The sequence below is a fragment of the Rattus rattus genome, chromosome 3, assembly GCF_011064425.1.
Source record: "Rattus rattus isolate New Zealand chromosome 3, Rrattus_CSIRO_v1, whole genome shotgun sequence".
NCBI classification, from domain to species: Eukaryota; Metazoa; Chordata; class Mammalia; order Rodentia; family Muridae; genus Rattus; species Rattus rattus.
The window spans coordinates 90,374,715-90,396,006 of NC_046156.1; the positions used below are offsets into that span (position 1 = coordinate 90,374,715).

General features: G+C 40.4%; 1 protein-coding gene across 1 annotated transcript in view; it reads right to left on the reverse strand.

The window, feature by feature from the left end:
* The window catches only part of Kcnab1 (potassium voltage-gated channel subfamily A member regulatory beta subunit 1), a 279,211-nt gene that overhangs the window by 44,093 nt on the left and 213,826 nt on the right, over positions 1–21,292 (reverse strand). Inside the window, exon 8 of the mRNA XM_032898291.1 lies at positions 9,116–9,202. Within this exon, the coding sequence (XP_032754182.1) occupies positions 9,116–9,202 (87 nt within the window). The remainder of the gene's footprint in view (positions 1–9,115; positions 9,203–21,292) is intronic.

Sequence of the window (21,292 nt, forward strand, 5' to 3'; positions counted from 1 at the left end):
GGTGGGGTCTACAACCTAGAGAAGACATATGTCCTACTTTGTTTCTTTATCTGAGTCTACTAGTAGGGGCCAAATTCACAACTGATTGAAAATGGAGAGAAAAAAAAGATAGAAATGGGAAAGAAAACACAGGAAGTTGTATAGAGGATATTCATGTTCTTTCCCAAGATCACCCATTCCCACCAGGATTTTATAAATTGGAAATTCAGTCTATAATTGGATTCCAACCAAAACACTGTATGACTAAAAACTGGATTTTAGGAAGTGGTTTTCTTTATAGTCAGCTGTATCTTTCATAAACATATATATCTATATATCTATATATCTATATATCTATATATCTATATCTATATCTATCTATCTATCTATCTATCTATCTATCTATCTATCTATCTATCTATCTATCTATCTATCTATCTATCTCTCCTACTGATATATCCATATCAGTATCCTGTAATTCTTCTGACGCTCCTTTCTCAATCTAGGTTAACAATGCTAACCAGGACCCTGTTTCTGGCAGGTATGACCTTAGTGAATTGTGAGCAGACTTTCTTGGGCCTCTCCTAACTCTGGGGCATTTTCCACCAGGTCTTGGGGACTCCTTGTGAGGCAGCATGACAGTCACTAGCATGGGAGCTCTGTACCTTAAACCCTGCTCCTTTACTTGATATCTTTCATTTCTCTGCAGGAAGTGAGAGAAACAAACAAGGAAATAAATGGGGGAAAAGAAGAAGCTTGTGAACATAGGCAGATTTTACCAACCATGATAGGATTAGTAACTACTGCAGAAGCAGCCAAGATATAGAGAGGAAGGACGGTAACTTAGGGGATTCATAACACATCTCTGTGTTTTAATTTTTAAAGTCATTTTATGTACATGAGTGTTTTGTCTGCACATATATATGTGCACCTGGTACGTGTATAGCTGGCACTCACAGAGACCAGAACTCCCTGGAACTGGAGTGTCCGATGGTTGTAAGCCACCACATGAATGCTGGGAATTGAACAGAGTCTTCTGTGAGAGCAGCACATTGTTAACACACTGAGTTGTCTCTCTAGTCTCCCACATGTATATAAATGAAACATGAGAAGGCATAATAAGATCTTCAATTAGCTGTTCACTGGTGGCCCCCATACTGGCCTTGACCGTACATTGTATAAAACATGAACATAGTCCTTGTGCATCTGGTCAACTGGTGATCAGCAGTAATAGCCAGCTGGACTTGTCCCTGTTTTTGTTATTGTTGTTTTGTTTTTGTTTTTGTTTTTTTCAAACTCTAAGAGTATTATTAAACCAGGTACTTTCTGCTAGGTGATATTTTTCAAATCTCAGATCTGATCCCTTTTAACCACATCACTCTGGGGAATCCCAAAGTGGCGGAGAGAGACCAGCTCCTAGAACCTCTGTGTACCCTAAGATTTGGGAATCTGGGTCTTTCCACATGTTTCAATCCTCATTGTTTTAGCCGTCCCTACCAGTTCCCCATTTTCTCTTGCGTCTTGTTTTAATTGGTTTGATAAATTATGTGATCCAAGTATTGTATTCATTTATTATTTATTTACATGTATGTGGTATCTGAAAGTGTGCATATGCATGTGTGTGAGGAGGGTATCTGGTATCCTGTTCTGCCAGTCTCCCTGTGTTGTTCTTTTGAGATAGGGTTTCTCACTGAACTCAATCTTCCTCAATTTGATCAGACTGCCCTGCTCCTGGGAACTTCCCATCTCTTCTCCAAGAGAAGAATTACAGGCATGTGTGGCCATGCTTGGCTGGTTTTTATGTGGTTGCTGGGGACTTGAACTCAGGTCCCTGTGCTTGTGTAGCGCCTGCTCTTATCCACAGAGCCATCTCCCCAACCCCCAACTTTCTTAGTTATTGTCTGCACAGCAAGCAGGAATGTAACTTATAAGGGCAATATTTCTGTCAGGTTTATTAACTTCTACTTCTCCTAGGTGCTCAGAAAAGTGCTGGGCACATGGTGGGTAGTCAGCAAGTACCAACTGAGGATGAGTTGACCTTTTTTTTTTTTTTGTAGATATCTTTGAAAATAGCTGCAGGCACAAGACCATCTTTTAGGCTGAGGCCTGGAAAATCTGTGATTAAATTAACACAGAACAATATTCCAAGGAGAAAACAAATAGCTCATAAGAAAATTATATCACTTCCTCTGGCTTGATCCCTTCATGACCTCACAGACATTGTTTAGCCCTGTAGCTTGGCCTTCACTGGGGCTTCACCATGAATAGTTTCAAGGCCTTGGGCATCTCCCATAGTTACCTCTGAGAAGAAAGGTGTATGTGCATTATACGGTACATTCCACAAATAAGGCTTAAGCTGCTTTGCCTTGGCTCAGAGGAGGGAGGTCGTGAACCCACACTATTAGCTCATTCCCATGGTGCTTTGCATTTTACCTCTATTTTCAAGTGAGGAGCTGAGCCTGAGCAGGGGCAGTAACCTGCCTGAGTGTGATTGCTGCCAAAGCCTGCATTTGAAGCTATCTGTTGTGTTCTGTCTTCCTTGCTGAAATACTGCTGCAGGGAGCAGACCCATCGCAGACTGCGGCATGAACCTGACCTCTTCCCATTGCTGACTTCTCTTTTTTGGCTTTAGTTACTACTGCTCTGTAAAGCTGAATTCAAAAGTAATCAATTAGTTTGTTTGGTGGAGGAAATATTTTAAGATGGAGTAACATTTGTGCTGCAGTGTGGTTCTTGTTGGCTACCTTGAGTCAGGTTTACAGTAAGAGTCAAGATCAAATGTGGAACAGGATGATGTAAAAAAAAAAAAACCTATTTAATTTGGCCTGGAAACATAGTTTGACATAGATGAATTCAAAGTTGCAGACAAATCAAACAGACAAAAGAGGCCAGAACTGTTAAAGAAATTAGTGCATTAAAAAAAAACCAAACAAACAAAAAAACAAAACCAAAAACCGAAAACCAAAAACCAAAAACCCAAAAAACTTTTCCACAAGGGACATAGAAAGATGTCTTGTTGGCAAGATCTCACCCATTGAAGCCTTGAGGGTATAAAAAGTGCAAACTCATTTGGAAGACTTTCTTTTGAAAAGATGCCTGAAAAGAGAGAACAGCCAGGGATCCTTGCAGTAAGCAGGCTGCCCAGGGAAGTGTTGTTTTTTTTTGTTTGTTTGTTTGTTTTGTTTTTTTCTTTTTCATTCAGCTTCAAAGTACTCAACCATGGTCTAAAGGGGCCTGTTTACTTTGCAGACTCGAGCAGAACTTGGGATAATACACATGAAATCGGCTTTTCAGGCATCAGGAACACAAGAATTACAAGATTGCAAGATTTAAAAAAAAAGCCTGGGAGGCCATGTTCTCTCCTCTCTCTCTCTCTCTCTCTCTCTCTCTCTCTCTCTCTCTCTCTCTCTCTCTCTCTCTCTCTCTCTGTGTGTGTGTGTGTGTGTGTGCATGCACATCTGTGTAGGGAATGGACTTCCTATGGGAGCCTCTGAGAAGACTATTCATGAAGTTAGAAGTGTGAAGTAGACACCAGAATGGGATTAGAGACACCAGAATAGGATGCCGGTTTAGGAGATTTGTAGTAAATGAGTGGATCCAGCTCAGGAGTGAGAATATGTGTATTCTGGGCCACACAGAGGTGGGCTGCTCAAGTGCACTGGGGCTCAGATGATGCCATACCCCTTGGGTGTTAGACATGGAGCTATGGACTTTAACACCTTCCTCCTGGATTTTGATCTTCATTTTATCCATTTCTTTTTCCTCCTTGCTTTTCTCTTGTCCCATCTTTTGTAGTGGGAATGTTTGCTCTGGGCCATTGCACGTTGGAAGTATGTAATTGATTTTTATTTTCACAGGGATTCACAGATTCTTATCTAAGAGACTGCCTGAAATCTCCATAGATACATGGAAGTTTGGACTTTTAACAGAAGTGGGACAGTTAAGACTTGGAGGATCCTTGAAGCTTGGCTAAAGCCTTTTTGCATTGTTAAGATGTGAACCTCTTGGGAGACCAGTAGAATCTAAAACATTTCCCACAGGCTTGTACTTTAAACACTTTTGGCCAATTGGTAGCAATATTTGGGGAGGATGTGGAACTTTTAGGAAATTGAGCCTGTCAGAAGTCACTAGGGGCCGGAAGTCACGAGGCGCACCTCTTAGAAGCTTGCAGCCTGGCTTCCAGTTCTGACTTGTCTCTGGTTCCTGGGATGTAGTATTGAGGAGTTACTGCTGCATGTTTACTGTAATGCCTTCCCTGCAATGGTGGGCAAAATGACCCTGAATCTATGAGTAATGCTGCACCTCATAGAGCAACACAGACCATGCTGCCATTAGACTGGGAAGAGCTTTTACCTCTGTGGTTATACAGAATAGTTTTCCTGACATGTAGCTCTTGGGCATTTGAAATGTGTAAGTCCAAATTATGCTGTATACTGTGGATTTCAAAGACTTAGTATGGGAAGAGTAAAATATACATTTTAAAAATCATTACAGGTTGAAATAGTAATTTTTTGTATGAGTAGTTAAAATAATATTATAACTAAACCTATCTGTTTTTTTTTTCTTTTTAGTGTGGTTAATAAATTATTCAAATTGCATAAATGTCTTGATTTATATCTTTCTGGGACAACATTGTCATTTGGCTTGCAGAGGATTTCTTCTTGCTGTTATTATGGATTAGGGGGCAGATGGGGGCACCTTTCAGAGGCGTGACATAATGCCTCTGAAATGAAATACAGTGAGAGTTAGGCCAGACCCACTGATGAGCTGTAACTACACGATACATAATAAGTGTCAGGTGTTTAAGCTTTTGTTCTAAAACCTTTACTTTGGAAGATAAAACACCCAGGTTCAGTATTTTTAAACCAAGAGCATATTGACAACCTAGGGTGTTTTCTGTGGCCTCTTGTGAATTGTCATGAATATTCTCCATTTCCAAATATCCATAGATTCCTGCTTGCATTGTAGTGATAGTAAAGAACGAGACCTACGAAAAATCCTTACAGAATCCGCCATTTGGTTAATGGTGGGGATTAGTGAAGCTAACTTCAGTCTTACCATTGTTATTTGAGATAAAGACATCTGGGCTGCTTTACGGCTGTATCAGCCCACAAGAAAGGGAACATGAATGTAGTGAACAGTAATTAGTATAGGCATAATATTCAGTGATTCAGGAATTCCAGATGATTAGTTTTGGCAATGAGCTCTACATGAAAGGACCTGATTTCAAGCATGTTTTTTAAATTACATTTTTATTAAAATGTAATTTAACTTGAAAATCATCATACTTTGTCAATAAACCTTAAAAGTCTATATATTAAAGTGCCTCTTCTTTTTGCCATTAGTCACAAGTGGTCCACACTTTACAGTGGTGTTCAATGACTTTCTTCCTGGAGAATTACCCTGCAATTGGCAATGACAGAAAAACAACCCCAAATCCTCCTAGCGTGGGACAGAATGTCTCTGTCAACCCAATGCAGCATGACTTAAGTTGTCTTATAGACAAGAATTTGAAATGCATACTGACCTATGAAAGTGAGAGAGAATTAACAATCTGAGTTTTACAGAGACAAGGCGCTCTCAGTGATGCTAAGGAGGGGTATATTGTCACAAGAAAGATGACATAGGATGTGGGGCTGATTTTTTTTCTGCGATTGGAAAACATGCCACCATTGGCAGATAATATAGCAGAGACAGATGGCACAGCAGCTGCTGTGAAAGAAAAATGCCTTACTACTAGGTGAACCATGAAAAATAACGAGGATGGAGGGAAAAGCGCGCACGCGCGTGCGCTCCCCTCTGCTGTCACATCGTCCTGTCACCACAAAACGTAGAATTGTATTCTTTCAGGTGGCAGATTGCAAACAAAGTGCTTCACTTCTCTCCACTGACCGCACATTTGCAATTTACCACCATTCTCTTTTTAGAACTTGCTTTTTGTCTTTTGATTTTTGGCAAGAATGGCAGGAATGGGTAGCAATGGCTAATAGAACACACGATGCCCATATATGGTGAAGAAGGTGCACGGCTGGTCTTCTCCTGGCTCAATTGGTTGAAATTTGATATGCAGAAATTGGCCGAAACTCATCCTGGTTTATTTTAGATACACCCTCAATTAACACCGATTCCTGGCATTTTAAACAGCTTGAAACGGAAATGTGGCTTTGAAGTACCCAAAGTGCTCACACAGATCTTGACGCTCACAGAGTAGGTGGCTAGAAGCCATCCAGTGTTTCACGCTGGTTGCTTTAGTCTACTCCCTTGGACAATCAGTAACAGTGAGGGGCTATTGATGCCATGGCTGGGCTGTCTCATCAGAGAGCTGCTTCAGCCTCTCTAAAAGAATTGGCCTCTTCCTTGGTTTGGAAAGGAATGTTTGGTGTGAATGAAGATCTACGAATGCTGAGGCTCTGGGGTTTTGATCCACGTGCAATTAACATCTGCTTGGTCCTTACTTCTGGGTAACTAACAGCAAATACAAATGGGTCAAACTACGTCGTGATGTACTGAGATAATAAAGGCAGGCGAATGATATTAAAGATTTTTTCTGCCATTATTTAAAGATATTGGCTGGATGAATACTTGAAGATGGTTTTGTCATTTTACCTGGAGGAGCTGATAAGGGTTGTGGAGTTACACTGACAGATAGTTACCAGAAGGTTCCAAGGGTAGTTTTGGTAATATGCAGCCTGTCTCACAGGCATTTAGAAATGCTAGTCACCCTTCAAGGTAAGCCTCATTGTGTATGTATAACTTTTGCTTATGCGCAGGCATGCGGGATTTACAATCATTGCCAGCACGAATATTAACATGGAATCTAGAAACAGCTCAGGTGTATCCGCCAATCCCTGCACCTTGAGGAAGTCATCTTGTCTCCCTACTTCATTTTTCTTTCTTTCTATTTTCCAGCGCTTGCCTCTGTTAAGAGTAAAGCAGAAAAGACTGTACAATCTGTGCTGCCCCCACCAGAATCCAACTCTGATGTTTCTAATTGACCTGCAAATAAGTGATTATAAATCACAAACAATTATAAGATATAAATTTATCAGAAAGCTAGAACAAGCTACAAGAAGAGCCTGAAGAGCCTGGTCACTAAATCCAAAGCAGAGAAACGTCAGAGGTTGGAAGCCTGGTGGGGGTAGTGTCTGGCTGGGCTGGGGGAGAGATGGAGGGACTACACTCCAGGACAAGTCGGTGATTGCTGCCAAGTGAACTACAGAGGTCTGTGTTACTGACTTACTCAGTAAGTAGGGAATACCCCTTGTTTAACACTCTTACTACAGAGACTCATTATGATGTAGCTTCCCAATTCACTTTGTGGAACGTTATTTGAAAATCTTAGGGAAAAACGTAATTTTCTCTGATTTCAGGAGAGATGATGCTTTCATTACAGACCCTAGCAGGTAACAGCAATCTGTTCTTTTAAAAAGTTCTTGGAGATTTCTTAACTAAGTTTCAACAAACCTTTAGTGTTTATGCAAGAGGTACTTAACCTGTTAGCATCATTTTGCTGGAGAATTTCCTTCTTCCTTTACCCACACTCTGTATCTTTTTCATTTGGGAGACACTTATAACACAGCTTTCCTTTTCTAGATATAATGCAGCTTATACTTCCTGATTGAGGGGCTCTAATGTATTCCTAAAATTAGAGGTAAAGTAGGAGGCTGGATGGGTGGACAAACAAACTCAGCTGTCTGCTATCCTGTGTATGCACATGGTATAACTGTAAAAGACAACATTCCAAAGAGGAAAACAGCCACCAGGCACTTAAAACGAGAAACAATTAGCATTTTACAACCCAGTATTTTATTTGGTAGTTTTGCTGACTAAATGGCTTTAGTGTTCTGTTTGAATGCATCTTTGTGAATTGTGTGACAGGTATAATATCATTGAAATAAATATCTCTAATACTGTTTATGATCTGGTTATCAAGCAGCCTTTGTTTTTACAGAAATATATATCATATACGACACATATGTGATATATAAACACAGATAACAATGTGTATATAGATATATGTATGCATGTACAGTTTCTCTGTAGTTGGGAAAGATAAATGACAGTACAAATAGTCTCTCTAACATATGTTTGAAATGAGTGAGGAGCTACAAAATGCAACCTAGAAAAATTCCTAGGAACTTAAATCATTCATATTTTTCCTGAATTCCCATAACCCAACAGTAAGAATACATTTTCACAGAGCTTAATTTCTTACATTATAAACAGCGTTTCCAATTATCAAAGACAAATAAAAGACAAATTTGCCTTTAGTATAATTTTATGTGGATTACATTATTGGAATTGTTAAAAGAAATTGATAGTTCAAATGCTGTAAAACTTAGAAACAAAGCCAAAATCCCCTTTTCATCTTGAAATATTTCTATCCTCAACTAACTGGAATTGTCTTTTCCTCTTTTGTGTCCACAACCATCTTATTTCTCAGTCATCCCAGGTGGGATTGACAAATGGACACAAATGAAGAAAATTTGGCTTTAGGAGTGTTCTGAAAGCTTTGCTTTGTCCCACAGGGGACAAGCTGTGGTCTTCTGTCAGAGGGCGTGGGGGGGCACAGCTTGCTGAGAATGAAAACCAGTGTGCAAAGAAGAGCCTTATTAAGCAGTTTCCCCTGTCCAGTGCCCACTCGCCCCTCTCAGCATTTATCACACAGGGTTGGAAACTAATCAGACAGCATCATTATAGAAATGGAAGTTTCTTAGAGGAGTGCCTCGGAAATGGTGGTTGTATTATAAACCCCTCTGATTAATGTAATCATTTTAGTTGACGAAATCATGAAAGTGAAATGAATCTGGAAGAAGTGAGGACCTTGCAACCAAGAAAAACTACCGAGAATAAAGGTAAAGGAGGAAGTTAGAAGGAGGAGGAGGAGAAGGAGTAGGAGGAGAAGGAGGAGGAGGAGAAGGAGTAGGAAGGAGTGGGGAGGAGAAAAACTGTAGAGGTCTATTGGCTTTCAAGGTAAATACAGAAGCTAAAGGACATTGGAAAGGCTTTACTTTTTAAATTCTAGTTTATCTGAACATACGTCATTTATTACTGTAGTAATAAATGTACTGTAGAAACAGTCTTCTAGGACCAGTAATTCTGTAACCTCTTATTCTTACTAAATTCCTTTACTCACCTTCCATGGGGGTGTTGCTGTCTGGGCGATTTGCAAAGACCACGTCCACATATTCCAGCTGCAGCCTCTGGAGGGAGCCTTTCAGTCCTAGCAGCAGAAACAGAAAACAAAACACAGTGAAAGGCCAAGAAGTCAGAAGAGACCACTATTAGAAAGGGCTTGAGTTTGGTTTCTTTCAAGAATTTACTTACAAGCAAACACTGAGTTAATTACAAAAATCCACTTGAACAGGGCACTGCAAGACCAGAGCAGTGATTATTTGCCCACAGGAACATCAGTCTGAGTTACTTACATGTGACTAACCTTCGCAAGAGTTAAACCAGAGGAAAGGTGATAGTAGCCTGTGTTTAGTGTAATAATGGAAAATGATGTTTGAGAAAGCTGGAGGGAAACCCACCAAATCCAAGAACCAAACAGCCTAGGGAACCACAGAGGTTCTCACCCTTCCTAACGCTGCGGCCTTCTAATACAGTTCCTCAAGCTGTGGCGACCCCCGACCAGAAGATTATTTTTGTTGCTATTTCACAACTGTAATTTTGCTACTGTTATAAATTGTAATCTAAATGTCTATGTTTTCTGATGGCCTTAGGCGACCCCTGTGAAAGGGTCACTTGGCCCAAAGGCTGAGAACCAATGACCTAGAGAGATACACTTCTTGGGAGGGGAGGGGAAGTTAGCACCTTAGACTTGAACCCAGTACCAACCTCACTAGGATGAAATTCAGTACTGAGTAGACCCCGCCCCCATAGCTCTTTCTCCCAGGATAATGTTCATAGAGAATCTCTATGTCCACCCCAGAGCTAGGTAAGCATCCCTGACCTTGGTGAGATGAACCTGGGGTCCCACTTCCACAACTGCTAACTATGACCAGAACTGTACCAGTTCTATACCAGTTCTATACCAGTTCTATACCAGTTCTATACCAGGTTGTAGCTTCAGGTATGACACTACTTAGCACCAATCTTATTAACCAAGGGTTGCCTCCGCTATTCACCCTCAGTCTCCAGCAGCAAGTTCAAAGACATTTTATTTGCAACTCGCTTATGAAGGAAAGATGTCTAGAACTTTTACTCGGAACTCACAGCTGGGGCTGTAGATTCTTCCCAAGAATAGCATCAATCCAGAAGCCCAAATGTCACATGAAATTCCAATTTGCATCACTCGTGCCTGGCTGCAGTGGTGCCCAGCCAAGGGTAGATCACATCACCAGACAGGGCGTGGAAACATAGTTACATTGGTCTCAGCAAGCTGAGGGCTCCAGAAAGGGACCCAAACTTGGCTTTTTAAGTTGCGTCTCTTGTGGTAAGGGTAGAACCCTGTTACTCCTGACCATAGGCTCATGATTGTAGATGAGGCTTTTGGTTCTGAGGTTGGATTACCTCCTCTAGGTGGTCCCCAAATCTATCACATGCAGCGTGCCAGTTGCAACAAACCTAAGCTAGGAATGCCATATGTCCCTAACAGAATAGCAGCACTGCTTTTGGATTTACTGGGACTAGTGTCCTCTAGTGTTACAACAGTGGGCAATGACAAGGGGCTCCAGAACAAACAACCTGCTTAGGATTCCAGGCCAGGCACCACTGAAGTCAAACAATGGCAGCTGGAATAAATGTCTAATACTTCAGCGCATGGATTCTGTCAGATACTAACAAGCACCAAGAGCTTCCAGAGAGCTGTGAGGTGTCAGAAGCCGATGATGAGGTGATGGATATGCTTGGCCTCATGGACAAGAATTCAAAACAGCCATTTTATAGAAAGTAGTGAACTTCAAGAAAATACAGAGAAGCTGGGCATGATAACACATGTCTGTAATTCCAGCACTAGGGAAGTTAAGGCAGGAGAATTGTAACTTAGAAGCTACTCTGAGTTAAATAATGAGGTCCTGTTCTATATAATAGTCAGCCAAGAATGGGAGAAATAGTCTTCCTCAGGGAAGAACATGCCAATCGGTTATCTAATATCAAATGGTCAGGCCTGAAAATGTACATATAAGTAACATTATGTAGGTTGTATTTATGATGTAAGTGTGTGTGTGTGTGTGTGTGTGTGTGTGTGTGTGTGTGTATCTGTATATTTCTCTCTGTGTGTGCCTGTGTATGTGTCTGTGCATCTGTGTGTCTGTGTGTATCTCTGTGTGTGTATGTATGCATGTGTGTGTATCTGTGTATGTTTGTGTATGTCTGTGTTTATGTATGTGTGTAATTTATGTGACAATTTAATAAGGAAAAAATAGAGATCACAAATTTGGAAGAAAGTATGGAACGGTATACAGCAGAGGGTTTGAAAAGAAGAAAGAGAAGGAGGAAATGCTGTAATTATAATCTCAAAAAATAAAAGACACACACATATGTACATATATAGATATATACATATATGCCAGAACTGGTCAGGGGTGGAAAATTCATTAGAAATAACCTACTGAGACATGATCCTTAAAAACACAAGAGAAGCTGGGCAGCAGGGGTGCATGCCTTTTTCCTAGCACTTGAGATATAGAGGCGGACAGATCCAGCCTGGTCTATAGAGTGAGTTCCAGGACAGCAGGGCTACATATACAAAACCCATCTTGAAAATCAGAAACAAAAGCAAACAACAACTATAAGAACAACAAAATAAAATCTCTAGAGGAACAATTGAGTAATCACCAGGAAACCTTGCTACAGAAAGTAAAATATTTTTTAAAAACTAGTAATTCCTGGAGCTGAAAAGCAGAACAGGTGCAGAGGGAACTGACAGCATCCATAGAGAATCCATTTAACAGAAGAGTCAGTGAGCTTGAAGTCAAGAGATTTGAATATATTCAGGAGGGAAAAAATTGAAGAGGAATGAAGAAATCTCATAGGATTTTAGAACATCATTAAAAGAATAGATACCCAGGTTTGGGGTTTCAATGAGGGATTGACTCCTCTCCCCTGCACAAGTGGCATCTATTCACACAGACACAAATGCAGAAATTGTAAAAGAGATAAAACATATAAAAATATAATAACATGTTGAGAACATTGGGAGAAAAAGTGACAGTCCAGGGCTCAGGCCTGCACAGGACATCAACGCCTCCTCTCTAATGCCCCGGGATCATTGTAGACAGAAGGGTCGAAAGAATACAAGAGCCAGAAAGGCTGTGAAATGCTAGTTTCTGGGTATGGCACAACCAGCAGAACTGTGATTTCACAGCAGCCAAGCTGTCTCCACTGGACTTTTATAACACTGGGCTTGACATCAGTTAAACACGGATAAGGGAGGGGCTTGTGAACTATTGGCTACTAGTGGACTCTGGGAGAGGCTCAGTCATTATATTTAGTTGTATGCCCTTATGCAACTCACAAAGGTCAGTTCCAAATTCATCATCACATGACTGCCTTAGTGAAACTCAGAGTGTCACAAAACAAAACAAAACGACCTGAATTTGAGAAAGAGACTTGCGGGTAGAGGGGAGATTGACAGAGGAAGATGGGAGAGGAGGAAGAGAGTAACCAGATGTATTATGCACTGTACATGTATAAAATTGTCAAAGAACACATTTAATAAAAAGTGTAATAAAAACTAGTTTTATAGGAATAAACTTGGTTCACACATAATTTTGTGTGTGTATATACATATATATATGATTGATGACTATATTAATATATTTCCTAAACAAGGTAACATAAAGCTTTCCAAACCTAGAGTGAGAGCAAAATAACCAGATAGAGGAAAGTCAAAAGTTACCAGTTGGATGTGATTTAATCAAATCTACCACAAATTGACATGTTATGATCAGGTCTCAAAAGTTACAACAGAGAGAATTGTGAAATTAGCAAGGGAAGAAGAGAGAAAGGAAGGAGGGAAGGAAGCAAACCCGAATACATGTTTCAATCGAGCGACAGCTGACTTTCAGGAGAGAACTTACACCCTAGGAGAAATGGAATGGTGAAAGCAAGCGAAACCCGCAGACTACCACAGGTGTGCTCTGGAGCAGGGGCTGCCCGAGCCTGTTGCCTGCTGTAGATCCCTGGCCCTAAGTGGACCTCCTTTCCTTGCCTTAGTGGGAGAGGATGAACCAAGTACCCAGTGACTTGATGTGTAGGGTTGGGGAGGGGTGCTAGTGGAGGGTGTGATGGGAGGCTTAAGAGGAAGGTGGGATGGAGGGAGGACTTGCATGAGGAGGTACTGGGAGGAGAGGAAGGACTGGTATTGGGTTGTAAAGTGAATAACTGATGATGATGATGATGACGTCGACGATGATGACGACAATGACGACGACGACTATGACTGATGTATTCAGCAAAGCAAGCTTTCAGAAGAGGCGACAAAAGGGTATTTCCAAATTGAAGCTGAGGGGATTTGTTGCTACTTAAATTCACTCTAGAATAAGTCCTAAGGAAAATTCTTTAGCATGAGAGAACAAGATATGTTGAATAAAATACTGGAATATTTTGGAAACACTGAAAGTTAACAATAAGTTTCAGAAAGATGTAGTGTTTTCTAATACTTTAATTATGGTTCTTCAAACATCTTTAGTATGAGGATTAAAAATAAAAAAATGACTACACTGCTATTTTAAGAAATAGGCAATATAAAAACCTAAAATGAAACATTAGAAATTAAAATATAGGAAGGAATACAGTGCATGTGTTGAGGTTTTCTTTCTTTTTTAATGCTTATGATCAAAATCAAATTGCTATGTTTTCAAAATAACTTGTACTGAACAATTTTTTATATTTAATATTAACTACAAAGAGAAAATGTACAGCTACACCAAAACAAACAGACAAACAAACAAAAAAACCAAAGAATCAAACAACACTACTAGAGAAACTCACAACCACAAACACTGAGAGAGGAAGAAATGAGGAGCTAAAACAATATAGAAAACAAGTGACATCATCATAAACCATAGAAAACACCCATCATGATGGGTGAGACATTACCAATCAATAACTATCTTAAATATAACTGGATTGAATTCTGCAGTACAGACATACATAATGAAGAAAAGTATTGGCCATTCTACATCTGATTAAGGACTGATATCTAGAACATTGAAGAGACTCAACTCAACAACAAATCATTATTATTATGACCATTCTAATCTTCTTTCTCATGATTTGACTATGAAATGGTAAATATACTGAAATACACATTGCTTCCAATAAGTGAAGAAAATATGGAACTTATGTAAAAGTGTATTTTATAAGGTCATATATATTATATTCAGCCACTGAAACATTATATCTTATCATGACAGCATATATGGAAAGTAAAACATTGTTCTAAGAAAAATAAAATAGATATAAGAAAACAAATGCCAAGTAGTTTTACTTATAAACAGAATTTAAAAATGTTACGTTGGGGGCTACAGAGATGCTCAATAATAGGAAAAGAGGGTCCTTCTAAGTTTGGTGCTAGCACCCACATGACAGTTCGTGGCTGTCTGTAGCTGTACTTCCAGGAGAATCTCATGATTTTCTGGTCTCCTTGGACACTACAGGCACCTGGTGCACACACATACATGCGGATGAAACACTCATGCACACAAAATAAAAATAAACCTAAAAAAATAGTAGAATAATGTTTTTTAGATGCTAGATATATATTATGGAATGGGAGGTGGGGAAAGGTTGGTTAAAGATATTAAGTTAAATATGTAGAGGGAGTACTGTTACACGGTCAACAACAGAGTACCATATATTCCAACATTAGAATTTGAATGCTTCTAATAAAAGAAATGATAAAGTTGCTTATCTTGATTTGAATATTATCTCATGTATGAATGCACAAGGTATCCCCCAAATATGTGCAATTTTGGTAAAAGGTGGCTCTTCTGGAAGAGGAGGAAGGACTGCAGGCCTTGGAGAAGACAGGAACTCCACGAGGAAACCAACAGAGTCAACTAACCTGGACTTTTGGGGCTCTCGGAGGCTGAACTGACAACCAAAAAGCATACATGGGCTGGACCTAGGCCTCTCTGCTCATATGTAGCAGATGTGCAGCTTGGTCTTCATGTGGGTCCCGAACAACTGGAGCAGGGCTATCCTAAAGCTGTTGCCTGTACGTGGGATATGTTCTAGCTGGTGCCTTGTCTGGACTCAGTGGGAGAGGATGCACCTAGACTTGCAGAGACTTGAAGTGCCAGGGTGGGGGGACACTCAGGGGCCTCACCTGCTTAGAGGGGAAGGGGAGGGAGAAGGGAGGGCATGACCTGGAGGAGAGCAGTGACTGGGATGTAAAGTGAATAAGTTAAAAAAAAAAAGAACAAGAAAATACTTTGAATGTAATGTGTGTTAGTTGATCCCAGGAGCCATTAAATCATATCAAAGACTGACTTTGCTTTGATAAAGAAAATGTCAGGCCTCTGGCCTCTCTCAAGATGACTAGCACCCTCAGTGGGAACTTGGGTAGCCCAGCAATGACCTTCCGTGGTGACACTGTGGCAATAGCTGGAAGCCAAGTTTAAAATAAAAAGCAGCTTCTCTTCAAGGCTCTTTGTTCTTCTCTGTGTAAGTTAGGGGAAAAAGGCTGCCTTAACTCCATTTAATAAATGTATGCCTTAACAGTAATATAAATAGGAGAGCAAATAAAGGCTATCTTCAGCACTAAGTCTATCAAAGTTTAGAAAGCCTAAAAGATGTGTCACCAAGCTATATCCTTTTAAAGATCTCTCCTTTTTCCTTTATGACACTGGGTCTTGAACCTAGGGCCTTGTGGATGCTGGGCAAACAGTGTCTGTGACCAAGCTATATTTAGGCATTTTTTTTACTTTTCATTATGAGAGAAGGTTCCTAGGTTGGCCTTGGATTAGAAGTCCTCCTGTGTTAGCCCCAAAGGTTGCTGGGATTGCATGCCTGTACCAATGGGTCCGGCTTTATTTTTCTTTTATTTTGGAAAGAAACAAAATGCCAGAAGCCATAAGATGTAAGATCTAGTGTAATAGAAAGAGCGGAACTCAGGAGATCTGGAGGCAAGGGCTATGTTTCAGTCCTAAGGTTTGTTCAGGAAAATTTAATTAATTTCACTAATATTAATACTTCCCCCAAATAAACTGTATTATATGTATTATTATGCAACCAAAAGGAGGGCAGCTTCAGGGAGCTGTTCCATCTCATTCCCAGGAGGCACAGCAGGTCCTTATCAGTCTCTTTAATCCCTGGGAAGACTGGAGGTTGTCTCCTTTTATTATAAGCATAAAATTAATTGCCTGGTAAATGAGGCTCTTATACATTTAAATTTGGCTCATTTAAATTTGATTTTCAAACTAGTTTATTGGATAGTCACAATTACTTTTCTGACAGAAAAATGGAATGCTGGAATACAGCCCAGGAAATATTTTCAATTTAAGATAGGAGATAGTGGTTCTTGTTAAAAGCTTTGATGAGGAGATCGGGGCAGACAGGCCGTTGAATAACTCTTCCTAACCTGGGTGATGCTCCTGGATGGGAAAGCACTAACTTACTCAAGAAGTAGCTTGGAAGACATTCACCTTAAGAAGTACTATGATATGAACCACTTTGGGGAGGAAATTGTAAGTAGACAGGACATAGGACACAGACCACCACACACATAACAAGGTTTGGAAGCATTCTTGGTGATTAAACAAAATACTTTTTTGTGACTTAATTCTGCAACCCGCACCTGGGCTAACAAATTTACCATCTTCAGAACTGCCAGGGCAGAGAACATTGTCTAAGGTGTTGGACAAAAATGTGATGTCAGAGGAGAGAGGTAAAGACGAGATGCCCCAAGGGAAACAGGCACTCCTTTGGCCCATACCTATGCTCATGCTCAGCCCTGGAAACAAGTGTCCTCCTCTCTGAAAATGTCCCTCACCTACTAGGTCTCATTAGTGAGGCAAGAGGAGGAGAAGCTAGAGTAACTTGGCCCCACTGCGGTTCATTTATCATTACATGTGACAAATCTCAGTTTGTCCCCAAAGTGTGCCGGATCCTAGGACCATAATGATATATGGATAGTCTTCAACCCCAAGGACCAAACATGTAGACTGAGGGCATCTATAGGCCTGTGTTCTTTGTAAAGTCATAATGTTCATCTGTAATGATGGCATGACAGGTCCATCCCACTGTATTTGATATTTGGTCATTCTTTGCCTCTCTATTATTTCTCTGGAAGCTCTGTGTCTTGATATTTTGGCAGAGATATAAATGTGTTCATCTGAGAGTAGGAGGAACTGTGTGCTGGGTCAAGTTAATGACCCCACTCTGATTGAGATTGTGTGTGTGTGTGTGTGTGTGTGTGTGTGTGTGTGTGTGTGTGTGTGTAACATTATATCTCCAATATGGGCCACTCTGAAAGTCTTCTGAAATTTCATAATCTATATGTTTGGAATTTTATTCTATGCGACACTTCAAAACATTGGCAAAGGATGCAGGAATGGTAGGGAGTTAAGAAGAGAAGATGAAGCCTATCTGGTCAGACTTTCATATTAAACTGGTGGCTTTGCTTGCTAAGCAGATCTCATAGAGGCTGAAAGGGAGTTGTGAGGTCAGCAAGGAGATCACTGTAGCACATCAAGCTCAGAGTAAGCTGACTGGCTGTGTTCAAACTCAGGACAGGTCTTGTACATGGAAGTAATTAGACTGGACAGTTATGGATACAGGGTACGATGGCCTTACAAATCAACAATGACTCCTCGATTTATGGCCTAAGCCAGGTGATTACCAGGTGATTATTAACTAGGGTGGGGATTTCAGGGGGAAAACAAATCACAGGAAGTGTTATGGACCGGGCTGGGTCTGATTGGCACTTATTATACACATGGAAATCTGTCCAAAGAGGAAACTGTGCCAGGTCCTCCTCCTCCCTCCCTCCCTCCCTCCCCTCCCTCCTCCCTCCCTCCCCCTCCTCTGGAATTCCACCCCTACCCCCATGCGCGCTTTTCTTCCCCCTTCTCCCCCTCCTCCTCCCCTTCTTTCTTTCTTCCTGATTTCTTTAGCACTCTTTTTTTTAAGAGTTTTTTTTTTAATGATTTATTTATGTATAAGTACACTGTAGCTGTCATCAGACACACCAGAAGAGGGCATCTGATCCCATTACAGATGGTTGTGAGCCACCATGTGGTTGCTGGGAATTGAACTCAGGACCTCTGGAAGAGCAGTCAGTGCTCTTAACCACTGAGCCATCTCTCCAGCCCCTCTTTAGCACTCTTGATTCCCCTGACTTAGTCTCATAAATGCTGGGGTCATAGAGTGCACTGTTCCTGGCTTACATGATCTTCACTTTTTCTTTTTAATCATTCCTGTGACTGGGAACCAAGTCAGGAATACCACTTTTTTCTATTTTGATGCTTTAACCTTGGAGAAAGAAGAGCTCAACAAATGTGTCTTTAAAACTATTTAGAAATTTGTTAAAATAAACCTCCATTTAGCTAATATTTTACTGAGCGCCGGTTTGAACCAGATATTGTTTTAAATTTAAATAGGTATGCAAAAAATGCATCAATGCTGGCTCCAGCATAGCAGCTAATCACAAGCTAAAGCTATGGTTGCAGTGAGTGCAGAAGACACTAGGGATCGTAAGAAGTCAGCCCTGAGGAAGCAGAGGACTTGTTCCCACGCTGGAGGTGTTAGCTCGAGGTTAACTGGCGAGTTTTCAAAAGTCTGCAGCATAACAAGGTATTTTCATATGACTACTAGAAAATACATCTAAGTCTCTTTTTCTTTTAGATTCTTATATTGTTGAGACTTTTTTCTTTTTCTTTTTTTTTTTTTTAAGAAAGATGTATTTGTTTATGGATCTGGGTATTTTGTCTGCATTAATATCTGCACACCAGAAAAGGACATCAGACTGCATGAGTCTACAATGATAGAGCTGCTATCTGGGTACTGGGAATTGAAGTCAGGAAGAGCAGCCAGTGCTTTTAACCATTGAGCCATTCTCTCTAGCTCCTTTATTTTATTTTATTTAGTTTTTTCATTTTTTTGAGATACTGTTTCTCTGTGTAACTCTGTCTGCCGTAGAACTTGCTTTGTAGACTAGATTAGCCTTGAACTCAAAGACATGCCTCCCTCTGCTTCCCTAGTGCTAGGACTGAAGGTAGGTGCGACCATGCCCAGCTTAGAACTAACATGCTTTCCAAAATAATAAGTTTACTGCAAACTTTAATCAGACAGGCATGGTTACATGTGCAGCAGTTGTTCAACTGATAATTAGTGTATTGAGTCTGCAAGAGCTAAATCTAAATATGCTGTTTTATTAAATTTACCCCTCATGTTCTTGCTTTTGTATGTATCTTGGAAAAATATTGCTTTAAGTAATGTCATGATTTCCCTATACAACTTCCAGTTTCATTTCTGTTGTAGTCCTCTTGGTCACCCACTTTTTTTTCTTGGATATTTTTTATTTACATTTCAAATGTTACCCACTTTCCCTGTTTCCTGTCCATAAACCTACTATCCCATTCCCCCTCCCCCTGCGTCTATGAGGGTGTTCTGCACTCACCCACCCATTCCTGCCTCCCTACCCTGACAATCCCCTACACTGGGGCATTGAGCCTTGGTAGGACCAAGGGTTTCTCCTCCCACTGATGCCCAACAAGGCCATCCTCTGCTACATATGCCCCTGGAGCAATGGGTCTGTCCATGTGTACTCTTTGGATAGTGGTTTAGTCCCTGGGAACTCTGGTTGGTTGGTATTGTTGTTCTTATGGGGTTGCAAACCCCTTTAGCTCCTTTAATCCTTTCTCTAACTCCTCCATTGGGGACTCCATTCTCAGCTCAATGGTTGGCTGTGAGCATTTGTCTCTGTATTTGTCATGCTCTGGCAGAGCCTCTCAGGAGACAGCTATATCAACTTGTACTTCTTTGGCATTCATTAACAATGTTGTCTGGGTTTGATGGCTGTATATGGGCTGGATCCCCATGTGGGACAGTCTCTGGATGACCTTTCCTTCAGTCTCTGCTCTAGACTTTGTCTCTGTATTTCCACCTGTGAATATGTTTTTCCCCCTTCTAAGAAGGACTGAAGCATCCACACTTTGGTGGTCCTTCTTCTTGAGCTTCATGTGGTCTATGGATTGTATCTTGGGTAATCTGAGCTTTTGGGTTAATATCAGTGAGTGCCTACCATATGTGTTTTTGTGTCTTTGGGTTACCCCACTAAGGATGATATTTTCTAGTTCCATCCATTTGCCTGTGAATTTCATGAAGTCATTGTTTTTAATAGCTGAGTAGTACTCGATTGTGTAAATGTACCACTTTTTCTGTATCCATTCCTCTTTTGAGGGACATCTGGGTTATTTCTAGCTTTTGGCTATTATAAATAAGGTTGCTATGAACATAGTGGAGCATGTGTTCTTATTATATATTGGGGCATCTTTTGGGTATGTGCTCAGGAGTGGTATAGCTGGGTCCTCAGGCAGTTCAATGTCCAATTTTCTGAGGAACCTCCAGACTGATTTCCAGAGTGGTTGTACCAGCTTGCAATCCCACCAACAATGGAGGAGTGTTCCTCTTTCTCCACATCCTAACCAGCATCTGTTGTCACCTGAGTTTTTGATCTTAGTCATTCTGACTGGTGTGAGGTGGAATCTCAGGGTTGTTTTTGATTTGTATTTCCCTGATGACTAAGGATGTTGAACATTTCTTTAGGTACTTCTCAGACATGCGAAATTCCTCAGCTGAGAATTCTTTGTTTAGCTCTGTACTCCATTTTTTTTTAAAAATAGGATTATTTGATTCTCTGGAGTCTAACTTCTTGAGTTCTTTGTATATATTGGATATTAGCCCTCTATTGGTTGTAGAATTGTTAAAGATCTTTTCCCAATCTGTTGGTTGCCATTTTGTCCTAATGACAGAGTCCTTTGCCTTAAAGAAGCTTTGCCAATTTGTCCCATTTGTTGATTCTTGATCTTAGAGCATAAGACATTGGTGTTCTGTTCAGGAAATTTCCCCCAGTGCCCATGTATTTGAGGCTTTTCCCTACTTTTCTATTAGTTTCAGTGTATCTGGTTTGATGTGGAGGTCCTTGATCCACTTGGACTTGAGCTTTGTACAGGGCGATAAGAATGGATTGATTTGCATTCTTTACATGCTGACTGCCAGTTGAAAGAGCACCATTGGTTAATAGTTTTAAGTTTCAATACTTATAAATTATATCTAAATGTGTGTGTGTATATAGTAAGCAGGTGTGATAGCTATTATAGTCTTTTCAACTATTGCCTTTGCCAAAAGTCTTATATTCATT